Below are 13,270 nucleotides of genomic sequence, written 5' to 3' on the forward strand. Positions count from 1 at the left end.
TTAGGCTACTGTAAATTAAAGACTTTATGAGTGAAGACAAGAAAAAAAGCACATTTTTCGCATTTACTCAAACAGTGTGTTTGTATTCGTTTCGTATTTGTTGCGCAGCAAAAGCTACTCCCACGGAAGTGACCATGATTGGAAGAACAGGCGACGTATTTGGGCGCTGACGCAATGTCCCAGCGCCTGGCAACACGCAGCGAGTGATTCATTGTAAAGTTGGGAGATGGCTTGGCTAATTTGTTATTTCACTAAGAGATAAACATGTCCCTTAGCCGGACAGCTGCTAACCTATATATTTTACACTAATAATTCGGTTTGTATCATACAATCATCCAACCATGAAGTTGCTCCATAAAGATATTGAGAAAGATAATGCCGGGTGAGTGAGCGCTGATGGCTAATGCTAGTAGGCTAACCAGCTTGCTGTGTTGTAGCTGACTATACATGTGTCAGTGTAGTGAGTTGCATTCCCGTGTACACTCAGAGAACGGGAGAGGTGTGGGTTTTGTATTAATAAGCCAACCGACCATTTTGTCTTAATATGTGTTAAAACTGAACCTTTACTAACATGTTACAACTTCTGGTTTAGCTTTAGCTTTACAGACTGAATTGACAAACCACACCTTAGGGAGTAAACCAAACAAACTTGTGTAAATAAATATAGTAATACACACTATGTACTTTGGGAATTCCTGTGCCATTTTACCACCTTCGCATCTTAAATTGGGAGCATATCTATTTTTAAAAAAAATTGTATACCAAAACCACACGAGTGCAGATCCTGGCTTATTGATCACCAACGCTTAATTCAGTCAGGTGACTCTGGTGCCCGAGGAGGCGGAGGATATGTGGCATACCTACAACCTGCTCCAAGTGGGGGACAGCTTAAGAGCCTCGACTATCAGGTAATAATCAATATATTACACAAAGACACAGGTGAAGCCCTGTAATAATGCAGATTTCTTCATTTTTTTCTTCATTTCATGGGTTTGTAAAATATGCTGGCAAAAGAAGTTAAAGATTAGACACTCACTGTAACAATTAAGTTGCAAAAGAAAGGTTGTGTGTGCAAGACTGCTTTGTAGAAATACTTTAGAAATATATGGTATTCATGTATCCTGATTATTGTATGAATTTTGATATTATCTAATTAAGGTAGATATTAATTAGACCACACGTCCTCCATTATGATAGTAAATCACTCGGTCAGACTAAGCTAACATTGTCTCAGGATGGTGGTGCATGGGATCAGGCCTCTTGTTTGTAGTATTCCTAGAGTATCGGAATTTATTCAATAAAATATCATATTTAGTCTTCGTGTAACAATACAATATCAACACGTCAATTTTTCCCCTCCACCTATAATCTTTAATAAAAGTTCTAGTTATATCTGCAGTGCAAGTTTCCATTTTTGAGTATTTGTATCGGTATCCCATTCAGTGTTGGTGGGATCATTGTAGTTGATATACCACAATGTTCAAGCAAACAAACAAACAAACAAAAAAACACCCACATCCCTCGGGCAGCATTGATGTAGCTGTAACTCAAGTTTATGCCTCTTTGTGACTCAGTGTGTGGAGCGATGCTCTGACACCGGCGTGAAGTTGTGTTTATTATAGTCATTCTGTGTTATTCAAGGATTGTTATAGCTTTCAGCATTACTCTTCTACCTTAGTGTTTTGTTCTGAAAAATACACAGCTCATCATCAGTGCAGCAATTAAAGCTTCGGCTTCTGTCCTTTTCCCACAGAAAGGTGCAGACCGAGTCCCCTACAGGAAGCGTGGGCAGCTCGAGAGTCCGAACTACTCTGACGTTGTGTGTGGAGACTATCGACTTCGACACCCAGGCCTGCCAGCTGAGAGTAAAGGGAACTAACATAGAGGAGAACCAATATGTCAAGGTCTGAGTTTTATAAACACTCTTGTAAATGGGCTGGGTGAAATATTTACTATTTTTATTTTCTGTTTCCTATATGAACCTGTCTTAAATTAAAAAAAAATGCACTTGCCCTCCGTCTGTGGACAATACAACGACATCATTGGCACCTTTTACATATTCTGCACGTTGTAGCGAAGAACAGTAGGATCAGCTGGCTAGCAATAGCAGGAGTCAATGCAGCCTTTGGAAAATGGTTTAGACCAGACTCCATACTTATTTTCCAGCATCTGAGTGAAGACTGGTTGTTCCACTGTGTCAGTGGGGTTATGTCAGGACTGACATAAAAAGCATCGTCTGTCTTTTATTATAAGTGACACCAAAATGTCTGGAGATGTCTGGAGCCTTGAGCTCCTCCATACCTGTTTCATGCCCTGGAGGTCGGGGCTGTGGCTCCCCACACCCTCTAGCACATAGGTGTCAAACTCTGGCCCGCGGGCAAAGCCATACCAAATTACTATTAGAGCTGGCTTACTGGTATTATACAGCTAATATATATATTGTTTAGTATTAAGCTTTGCTTGTTCCATATTCAGTTTTTCAGCAAAACGTGTTTGAGTCCATAAGAAAAGATTCATTCTCATGAATGGAGGAAGATTTTTTTTTTTTCTTAATGTTAGCCCGCGACTTTGTTCCAGTTTTGAATTTTGGCCCACTGTGTATTTGAGTTTGACACCCCTGCTCTAGCAGATCATTACATGAAGGAACCTTTTAAATACAAGCGCGCTCATTCTCACAGGTGTACACACAGGTGCTCACAGACACAAAATACACCCCTTTTTGGCTCCTATCTCAAAGAAAACTGTGTGCTGTAAATCTTATGTGCTGCATAATAATGATATATTATTATGATATATTATTTAGATGATATATATATAGAGATATGTATTTTTTTTGCCCCCCCTTTTTCTTTTCTCCTTTCTTTGCCCTTCATCACTATTCCTCTTCCCCGCTGTCTTTGTTTCCCTCCCTCCCCCCGGTCATGTCTGTCCTGTCTGTAACAACTGAAAATAAAATAAATAAATAATAACAACAAAGGTCAATCAAATGGACCAATACGGCAAGGCAGGGATGGTCCACTTGGTAAAGTAATTCCGTTGGGCTTCTCTTTTTGCCTTCAGACAATAATTCTGATGGCAAAAGAGCCAAACGGGACAGGCAAAAAAATTATAAAAAATAAGTGACACCAAAACGAAGCAACTAATGTCAGCTGCTTTTCTGCTGTGGTTTTCTTCTTGACACCAGATCCATTATCTGATTTTTAGGTTGAACATTGTTTTGTTTTGTTTTTTTACTTTTATAGAGCATCGTAGGTTTGTCTGTTTACTTTTCACCAAGAAAGCTCCCCCATCAACAGCTGTCTCAAGAACCAATGTTTCTGTCTTTTACGGTCTCTGATTTTATGACTTTGTCATGTTGCACAGAAGCAGAAATTAACCGATTTAATCTGACGTACCACCCAACCCTGGGATGCAGGCTAACTTGTGTTTGAAATGAAAAGTAGTTGTGATTGTGTTGTATTTTTTTGCTCTTCAGATGGGGGCTTATCACACTATTGAGCTTGAGCTCAACAGGAAGTTCACTCTGGCTAAAAAGAACTGGGACAGCGTCGTGCTGGATAGAATTGGTAAGCAGATGCTACCTCAGTACTCCGACCACCAAAACAACTATAAACTGTTTACTGCTATGTCTGACTGTCAATTATTTTAAAGCATGTACTTCCTACCACAACTAGTCACAAAGAGTCTTAAGCTGTATATAAATACATACATGCAAGTTTTTTTAATATATATATATATATCTTACTTGTTTTCTGATGAAGATGGCTGCCCCTCATTGAGCCTGGTTCTGCTGCAGATTCCTTCCTGTTAAGAGGGAGTTTTTCCTTCCAACTGTCACCAAGTCCTTGCTCATAGGGGGTTATCTGATTTTGGGGGGTTTTCTCTCTGATATTGAAGGGTCTTAACCTTACAACATAAAGGTGACAGTTGTTGTGATTTGACACTAAATAAATAAAATTGAACTGATTATAGCAGATAGAAATTTCTTGGCTTTGGTAACTGTTCTCAAAATTTCTGCAGCTGTTTGGCTAGTTTTCTCATTTTATTCAGATTTGTTCAAATTCAACAGGCTGTCAACAGTTCTCTTATAAGATATACTTTGAGTTAATCGTTAATAGTGTAGGGGTTTACACATTCACGCAAAAAGGGTCCACAGTTCGATCTCAGCAGGCGAATAAAAGATCACCTCAAAGTAGCTTTTACTATTTTTATATCAACCTTTTTTATTCTTGAAATAAACAGTCATAAACAAAACAAAGACCTTTTCTTTCTAAAATTCTGGTCAAGCAGTGAAAGCTTTTTCCAGATGGCAAAAATTGTAAGTCGAGTGAATAAAATCACCGAACACTTTATTAGGAAAACCACCGTAGAAGATGTTGGAAATTTTGTCAATTACGTTTTAAATATAACTTCTTCTTTTTGTTTCCATTATATCATTGTCTACGTTTTAGATCAGGCATGTGACCCGACCCAGAGGGCAGATGTGGCTGCTGTGGTAATGCAGGAAGGCCTGGCCAACCTGGTGCTCGTGACACCTGCCATGACGCTGCTTCGTGCAAAAGTGGAAGTCACCATTCCCCGTAAGAGAAAAGGAAGCTGCACACAGCACGACAAGGTAAAAGTGATTTATAGGCAACTGATCAGCTGTTAGTGAATCGGGAGCTCTAAAAGCAAGCAAACGGGAATGAAGTGACGTTTTGAAAAGGGCACAGTGTCAAATCTGAATATGAAGATACAGCTAAAATGTACACAGTGTGCCAACCCAATTATAATTTTCATATTGCGTGAGTGTTTTGGTGTAGATGTCATGGGAGTTAAGAGCTTACTGACTAAAACAAAGTAGGCAGATATACATATTCAAATATATTTAAATGTTTTTAAATGGGATTGAGTGGAATTCAAGTGGATTACATTTCTCTTTAGCCTCAGGAAGTCAACCTCAGTTTTTTTGTTTGTTTTCTGTGATAGTGTAACAAAAAATTTGGTTGTCCCCTTTCTTTGGGGATGTAACACTGAGAGAGATTTTCATCCTGTGTGCTTACTGTCAAAGTGTCTGTTTGCAGGGACTGGAGAAGTTTTATGAAGCTGTGATGCAAGCCATTCTCCGTCACATCAATTTTGATGGTAAGGCTGTTGTGTGCGCGTAGACACTTCTGCCTTTTTTTTTTAACTTATTGTAACAGTTCCAGTTTAATGTTTGCTGTGAAGCTTTCATTCATGGTGATGTGCACCATTGTGTTTTGTTCCTGAAGCTGGTTATTAATGTTATAACTTAAGAAAACTTTTCACTCTCACTGGATATTTTTCAGTGGGATCATAGATGTTTTAGAGTAGTAACCTCTATTTTCCTGTAAACATAATAGCTTTTATTAAATTGCTTCTGTGTTTTACTACATATATAAATCTAAACAGATGTGGATGTAAACTGCTGGTTCAGGTAGTTTCTCTTTACAGAAGATATCATTTAAAAAGAGTTGAGATTTAGATTTTTTTCTTTCTTACTTTCTGCCAGTTGTGAAGTGCATCCTGGTGGCCAGCCCAGGCTATGTGAAGGACCAGTTTACGACCTACCTCTTTAATGAGGCGGTACGGCAGGACAACAAGATCCTGCAGGAGAATCGGCCCAAATTCATGCTGGTCCACTCATCGTCAGGTCATAAGTACTCACTCAAAGGTAGGAGCTGCTGCCACTTGACAGCGAAATGAAATTTATCTCATCATAAGGTGCAAACTCACTGAGACAACTGTTGTTTTGCAGAAGTCCTTTCTGACCCCACTGTGACAAATAGGCTGTCTGATACGAAGGTGACTATGCATCCTGTGATTTAAGAGTTTGTGCATATTTGTGCATATGATTGCTAAACTGTGCACACAGCTTTTTAAACTCTGAGCAAAAAACTTTTTTTTTTTATTATAAATTGTATTAATCTGTGTGGAATTATGAATTATTTTCACTGGAGACATAAATAATTTTGACCTGTTGTTTTGTATCTTGCTCCTCAGGCAGCCGGAGAGGTGAAAGCCCTGGAGGACTTCTATAAAATGCTGCAGCATGAGCCTGACCGAGCCTTCTACGGGTGCGTGCTTGATGATGGAATGTAACAGTTAACTTATATTGTTAACACTGATCATAAACAACCTGCATATCTTTGCATCCTCACAGCCTCGCTCATGTGGAGAAAGCTGCTGAGGCCCTCGCTGTCGACACCTTGTTGGTAAGCGACAAGTTGTTCAGGTAGGTGTGCATGAGGGATGCTTTTGACAGGCAGTGTTATTCTGCCTCGTTGCTGCTGTTGTTTATGTGTAACATGTTCACTAACATACTGATGAGTACGTTCAAAGAACTTTTCCTTTCTGTGTTTTTATTTTTGTCATATCAATATAACGTTACTAGGGTGGATGCACATACTGAACACAGCCAGGATCAAATAATGACGTCAGCATATGTACATGTATACGCTCCGAGCAGTCAGTCTTTAGACTGCCCTTCTTTAAACACTTGATTTATGACAGCTTTCTGGGACTTCTATGTTATAAAAAAAAAGAGGATATCCTTAAAATCGTCATTATGGACCCACAGTTCTCCCAATTTCAATGCTTAATTTGTTTTGTCAGGCATCAGGATATCCCCACCAGGAGTCGCTACGTTCGCTTGGTGGACAATGTGAGAGACAATGGTGGCACTGTCAGGTAACTTTGTAAATACTATGTTTGTAGACTTAAAAACTGAATTTTTGTTATGTACTATATGTGACAATTTTGTTAAAAGTAGAAATGCAGGCTCCTGTAGATTTACATGCTGGCTAGAACATGTTTAAAGTACTTTGGAAAACATCAGGCTAATGACTTTTTCTCTCTTTTCCATGCAGAATATTCTCAAGCCTTCACGTTTCGGGTGAACGTAAGTTATTGCTCCCTTCATGTAGTTGAAGTTAACTCTTTAGCTCTCTCAGGCTCTAAGGAGCTGTCGTTTTTCAACTTGATGTCCTGTCACGTTTGTTTTCAATGCGTAAAAAAATCCCCCATAGATTCCCATTACTATCACTACAGCCACAGTACTGATACCAACAGTGCCATCCTTACTTCCTCAGTTTGACAAGTAACTTCTCACAGTCCTGTCCCTCGCTAAAAGCTGAAGTAGTTGAAGTTCATGAACCTGAACAAGACTTTAGGAAAACTGCAACAGCACTAAAGTATTGAACTGCTGTCATTACGTTAACATTAGTCGGTTAACTGTTAGCAATTACTTGCGCCTAGGGGTGACAATCTGGTCTTCTTCTATTGCTGGTCCCAGACCTGGATATATTGGAGGGTTGGGCCACAACCTAAAAATGCTCTTGTTGTTCATATGTGAACCTTACAGTTGATGTTAATATACAGTTTTTGAACTACATCAGGCAACTTCTAAAAAAATACCTCCTAACTTTTTTAGCATTTTCTTCTGGATTTGATTTCTCATGAACATTTGCAGTGGATTGCATAGGATTTTTTTTAAATCTGATACCATCATGGTTTAAATCCATGTCTGCTAATTTGTTCTCCTCTTCTGCACTGGTTTTGTTGATGTATAGCTACATCACTTAAGCCTCAAAAAACTGTATCTGGCCTGTATGGTCATCCCTGTCGGAGCACCACTGAAACAAATGGGAGCATTTCTGTGCACCTTTTTTTCTGCAGGGTTTGTTACTTAACATGAAATCACTAATAAGAGTAAAATAATGAAAAATAAAGCGTAGGATTAATTTACCGCTGTCATTTGGACTCAGTGAATTGATGACGCCACACACATAAAGTGATAATCTCATTCTTTATTGATGTCTTACTCAAATAAGAAGTCAAGAATTTGTGCTACAACTGCACCGATTGGATTTTTATAATTAAATATAAAGCCAGTCCGCAGTACAGGATGTGTCACCTTTTGATTTATTCTGGACTGTCTCACCAGAACTGACTCAGCTGAGCGGGGTGGCTGCCATATTGCGGTTTCCCATCGCCGACCTTTCAGACGCCGAGGACAACAGTAGCTCAGATGAAGACTGATCCACACAAACACCCCAGACTTCTCCCGATACCCGCCCTCAGTTTTGCAGATAAACATGGGAATGTTCGATGTGTTATGAAACAACGAGTCGTGAGAAATTCCACCCCTGTAACAGCCACATCTTTTACAAATCAAATGAACATGCCTGATTTTCTAAAGTGGCCATAAATTCACTTAATTTTGATGCAGTTTTGATGGTTTTTAAGCTAAAGACAGAAAATCCTCAATTCACAAGAAGGGCAGTAAGATGAATCTAACATTTTTTTTTTCAAAGTCACAAAAACCCATTCATTTTAAATGATAGCAATAGCAAAATAAGTGACTTCTTGAGTCAAGTGTACATACAATATATCTTTCTTGCAATTAAACAGCAGAAGCATGCAACTACTCCTGTTATTTCTCTCGTTTATCACCATTCATGGGTTAAATACAGATTGGACCAAGATATAAAAATAGATATTTTCTTTCTCACAGTTATTTTTTTTCTTTCATTTAAAAAACTATTTAAGGGCATTACACCCCCAAACTACTGCATATCGACCTCTATAAATCAAGTATGTTCAGGATTTTCAATTAGATACAATGATGTGATTTACAGTTAGAACACTGTAGGTTCCTCTTATTCTTCTTTGGCAAAATGTCAAATTATGAACTTCCCCTGTGAAGAATTTCAGCAGCTAGGACTAAAGTGCATTTTTTAAATGTAACTTTAAGAAAAAAACACAATTTGCTTCTGTATATTAACTTCATATTTATTGACTTTCCCTTTTAATTTAGCTTTTTATGTAAACGTTACATTTAAGAATAGGGGTTTTTTGTGGGGACTTTTTTCCCCTTTGCATTTTTCAACCTTATTTTATACACATCAGTATTTAATTGTCAGATTTATTGAAGCACTTCTGCTTCATTATCTGAATAAGGGGCTGTGATTAAATAAGTGTGAATGTAACTTCTAACTAAAGCTAGCTACTTTAGATAGGCTAGCTAAGTTAGCTAACGTAGTTACGTTACCTAGAGTGGGGTTATCTAAAGCTAGCTAAACTAGTTAGCTAGAAAATTTAATAAATTGATAAGTTAGGTAATTAGAGAAATTATACATTGAAAATTAAATGGGAAGGTAAATAAATGGGGGAATACAAATGTAAATATGGAAATAAATCAAAACATTTATTTTTATATCTGATTTTATAAACGTATTAATGGCTATATTAATTTACAGTAGTTATTTTTGGGCAGTTAATGGCATATTTCTTTAATATTTTAATATATCTATAGAGTATTGATTTTGGCAGTTTCGGCCCTCCATATACTCCTCCCTCACTGAATGCTAAATTCAAGTGTAGCCTTGACTGCAAGCATGCGTGAACTAGCTGCACTTGGCATCACTCAGCAGGACACTGGTAGCTCTTAATCCAGGCTAAATCCTCCAGTGTGCCCCAGTGTAGGTAGATAATTGAGCAGATAACCATGACATGCATTATCTGGTGGCTGTTGCCCCAGTTGTCAAACAATCCTGGTTTGAAGCGCTCAGGGATCTGGACAATGTTGACAAGCCCTCCCAATAAAGCTAGACAGTCCATGATGACAAAGAGACGCAGGGAATTTGGGCTTCCTACCCCGCTGCCATAAACCCGAAACAGGAAGAGGCTGAAACGGAACAAGGCCTGCCAGACAAACGATTGCAGGCGCCGGACGTTAGTGCGGGCAGTGGTGGCACAGTAGATCCCGTGGGCTGACAGGAGGATATAGACCAGCAAGGCAGTCTGTTGCACGATTGGGTAGCAGAGGAGGGTGATATGAATAATAGGAATTGCCCCTGGAGAGATAATGCAAGGTTGCTGTTACTGGCATTGTTGTCAGCATGGTTATTTTTAGTCAACACTAAAAATTGTTTGGTATCTTGTTATTTTTGCTGTTGTTTTTCAGAAGCAAATGTTAACCATTAGGTCGAACTAAAGAAAAAAAATCAGGAGTGATCCAGGGTTCCTCTGAAAAACACAAACTTTATGGCAATCAGTCTGATATTTATTGAGGTCTAGCCTTAAAGTTGTGGATAATCCCATGCACTGTTAAATGAGGCTTGACTTTGACTTTTGGTAGGCTTGAACTATCTTTGCAAAAGACTTTACATGAGACTTTTAGGCTTATTGACCGACTTAAGTGATTCTGGGAGGAACTGTTTAATGTTCAATATCTTTAATCTGCCTTAAGACTTCATTGGTTGTTTTTAAGACCACCACAGTATTTTGTCCATTCTTATTCACGTTCACACTCCTGTCAGAGCTTTGAGGTCTGCTAATCAGACAATCCTCAATACTCCGACATCTAGACTAAAGGGTTAAAAACTCGGTCGTTGGTGGGACTACTGCTTGAGAGAGTTGCTACTCCATATCAAAAGAGCCCAGTTGATTTGGGTCAGGTATTTGACTAGCATGCCTCCTGGGGACCTCCTTGGTGAAGTGATTCAGGTATGTCCCACTGTGAGGAAGCTCTGAGGCTGACCAGAAAAGATTATCTCTTAGTTGGCTTAGGGAATGCCCTGGTGTCTCCCAAGAAGAACTGGAGGAGGTGGGTATCTACTAACACTGGTACCCCTGCAACCTGGACCCGGATAAGAATTAGAAGATAAGAAAGAAATGTGGATGCAGGGGCACCCCTGAATTGTATCAAAACCATAGTATTCAGCATTTCTAAAATTTTGTTGTAACTTATCAATACTTGTTAATGGCTTGAATTCCAAAAACTTAAAACTTGAAAACATCTTAGTTATGACCAGTAAGCCCCTCTGGTCCCGGTCTTAGCATCAGGAGCAATCTCTGCGGTTACATTTACTTTCTTTCGTCAACCTACCGAGGGTGTTAACTAGGCAGACGCCGACCATGTCCAGGGAGAGCAGCGTGTCGTACACGTGTTCTCCTCCCACGTGGTTCATGAATAAATGGTAGACCACTGATCCCATGGTGGGACAGAGGCAGGCCAGATAGTGGACAACACATATCCAGATGCTGTCCACCTCCTTCCAGGGGATACTAAAAGGTAGCAGCACCAAGAAAAGGAAGAAAGGAATTCCTGAAATGACAGGAAGATGGAAAAAGAACATAATTATTTTTCTGAAATCTGCAGAATATAAAAATAATTTGTTGAGTATTTTGAGGTATGTGCCACTGCTGTAGGTTAGTGTCAGCTTAATTTGTAGTGGCATTTTAAACACAGTACCTTAGTGCAACACATAGAAGTACCGCCTGTTGCAGAACAATATGAGGAATTCAATGGACCGAAACGGTTCCTCTGTCTAATTGTAATTTTTACTAGAAATGAGTAGTTGGTTACATACATAGAGAAGCTCGAGCAGCACTCTAATGCTAATATGCTTCACTTCCCCTTAGTAAGAGTGTTAGGTTTAATGAACTTATGGAATAGCCATGTTGAAAATGGGGCAAGAAGACGACAAGGCCTACTGAAGTTCAAGGCTATGAAGTTTCTAGTTTGTGCATGGACCAATTTCCCTTTTTTGCAGTTTTTTTCCATGAGCCAGCCTTGAAAAGTTTCACATTAAAACCAGAACTTTTAAAGATTTCTTAACACATATCTTATTCTACAGCAGCTCAGAATCTGTGCAAAGTTGTCTTTGGATGCTTCACTCAAGATCCGTATGGGCATTTACAGATCAGAGGTGTCGGTCACCTTCAACGGCCCAGTTAACCAGTGGACACTGTCAGGGCTCTGATTCCCAGGGCAGATTACAGCTAATACCCCATATCCTCATTACCCATCCTTATCAAGTGTGTTTGTATCTGGCCATAAGTGAGAGTTGACATGCGTGGCTTGTTTAGTTTGCGGGTTAATACGACTCAAGGTGAGAGAAACTTGCTTTGCGTATAAAGTGTAAAAATATATTTCAATGATGATTCAGGTATAGTAAGAACGGCTGCAATGGCATTTTCTAGTTTAGGTATGTATGCACCAGTTGAAAGAAGCATAACTGCTGGACTTACCGTGTGTGTAGATGTTCCCCAGCTCATTGTGCATGTAGAAGAGGCTCCTGACGCACTCTTCAGCTGTGGACACCGGCCGGTAACCCGTCAGGACATATTTGTTGAACTGAAGGTGAGCAGGAGCCTTTGCAAAGTCCAAGAGCCGCGGTCCTTTGTAAAGCACCATCATGACTTCCTGCAGCCAGTGCCCTCACATTTAGCTTCCTCACCATTTAGATCATAAAAGGGCGCACTCGGGACTCCCGGGCTGGTCTTTGACCACGACCAGCCGGAAACTCTGGTCCTCAAAACCCATCATTGGACAGGTATAAGTCCATGCAAGCAACCTGTTGAGCTGGCTAAGTGGCATGATCTTGGACCAATCAGCGCACGGCCTTTATTCCTAAGCTGGGTAATCCCCCAGAAAAAGCCATGTGCACTTCTGCAGCTGCTCCTCCCTTGTAACTGACTCACACCTAACCAGCTTCATGGTTTACGTAACGCACTTTAACAAAACAGAAGTACTTCCCTTATGTACAGTAATGCATGTGTGCTTCTGTCACTCACGTTTGCTGCACCAGGCTCAAGGATTACAAATCCTTACTGGGCGGTTGTTTTCTTCGTGACTCTTAACCAGCACTGACGATTCCGTATTGTGTCCACTTATTATTTGAAAACAGGTTTGCAAATTACAGAGCCAGCAGTGTGTGTAAAACATGCACAGGTCACTAAAGAAACAACTTCCACTTTGAGGTTCTTTTGGTAGTTTTAATAACTCAAATACTGTACAATAACAAACACATGATTGCCACAAGTAGTAAAAAAGAATTTCTCATGTAAAATAAATTAGATGGAGTTATTGTTTTTAGAAATATTTCAACTAATTTGAGGGGTTATTAAAAATGCTAAACAAAATGACATTTCAGTTGTAAGGATAACAGTAAACATGGGACAAAAATGTGAAGGACAAAACTAAACAAGACACCAAATTATCACTATTATATTATATCACATACAACAACAATTAAGAGAGATTCAATTTGTTGTTCTCAGTAGAGCTAACCTGTGGGAGGGGGCAAGAATACAGGAGAAAGGTGAGCAGGCTGGTTAAGATAAATACAGCACATAGGAAAAAACAGGTCTGTTCTCACCTTGATGCCCAGTATCCCCAAAGAAGCCATTCAGTTCATATTTGTTGTCCTTTGCTCCTAATCAGACAGAAATATTCAATTTTATTATTTAATATGTAGTAATT

The 13,270-nt window shown here is 39.4% G+C and overlaps 2 protein-coding genes across 3 annotated transcripts; one reads left to right on the forward strand and one right to left on the reverse strand.

Annotated features, from left to right (window-relative positions):
- Positions 1–132: 132 nt before the first annotated feature.
- On the forward strand, positions 133–8,425 carry pelo (pelota mRNA surveillance and ribosome rescue factor). 2 transcript variants are annotated; one of them, XM_005749278.1, is made up of 13 exons: positions 133–382; positions 816–908; positions 1,754–1,904; positions 3,476–3,566; positions 4,452–4,615; positions 5,064–5,124; positions 5,513–5,674; positions 5,759–5,805; positions 6,004–6,077; positions 6,164–6,215; positions 6,616–6,690; positions 6,870–6,901; positions 7,946–8,010. In XM_005749278.1, exons 1-12 carry the CDS (start codon positions 342–344, stop codon positions 6,897–6,899), a joined length of 1,041 nt encoding a protein of 346 aa, XP_005749335.1. In that variant the 5' UTR covers positions 133–341; the 3' UTR covers positions 6,900–6,901; positions 7,946–8,010. The 2 variants fall into 2 exon arrangements, with proteins under 2 accessions (XP_005749335.1, XP_005749334.1); XM_005749277.1 differs by having other exon boundaries at positions 134–382; positions 6,164–6,235; positions 7,946–8,425.
- Positions 8,426–8,500: 75 nt separating this feature from the next.
- On the reverse strand, positions 8,501–12,336 carry LOC102191986 (progestin and adipoQ receptor family member 4). Its single transcript, XM_005749279.2, has 3 exons — positions 12,037–12,336; positions 10,892–11,110; positions 8,501–9,857 (listed from the first exon to the last, which is right to left on the reverse strand). Exons 1-3 carry the CDS (start codon positions 12,203–12,205, stop codon positions 9,424–9,426), a joined length of 822 nt encoding a protein of 273 aa, XP_005749336.1. The 5' UTR covers positions 12,206–12,336; the 3' UTR covers positions 8,501–9,423.
- Between the last annotated feature and the right edge of the window lie 934 nt (positions 12,337–13,270).

This window comes from Pundamilia nyererei, unplaced genomic scaffold, assembly GCF_000239375.1.
Source record: "Pundamilia nyererei isolate P.nyererei 1_Seehausen unplaced genomic scaffold, PunNye1.0 scaffold00240, whole genome shotgun sequence".
Classification (NCBI taxonomy): domain Eukaryota; kingdom Metazoa; phylum Chordata; class Actinopteri; order Cichliformes; family Cichlidae; genus Pundamilia; species Pundamilia nyererei.

Bases quoted from the DNA above. Each gene is read 5' to 3' on its own strand.
- pelo (XM_005749277.1), top strand. From the start codon at position 342: ATGAAGTTGCTCCATAAAGATATTGAGAAAGATAATGCCGG. The intron at 3,567-4,451 runs GTAAGCAGATGC...TCTACGTTTTAG, and splicing joins CGTCGTGCTGGATAGAATTG to ATCAGGCATGTGACCCGACC. The intron at 6,691-6,869 runs GTAACTTTGTAA...TTTTCCATGCAG, and splicing joins GACAATGGTGGCACTGTCAG to AATATTCTCAAGCCTTCACG.
- LOC102191986 (XM_005749279.2), bottom strand. From the start codon at position 12,205: ATGATGGTGCTTTACAAAGGACCGCGGCTCTTGGACTTTGCAAAGGCT. The intron at 11,111-12,036 runs GTAAGTCCAGCA...CTGTCATTTCAG, and splicing joins GGGGAACATCTACACACACG to GAATTCCTTTCTTCCTTTTC. The intron at 9,858-10,891 runs GTAGGTTGACGA...TTATCTCTCCAG, and splicing joins CTGCCTAGTTAACACCCTCG to GGGCAATTCCTATTATTCAT.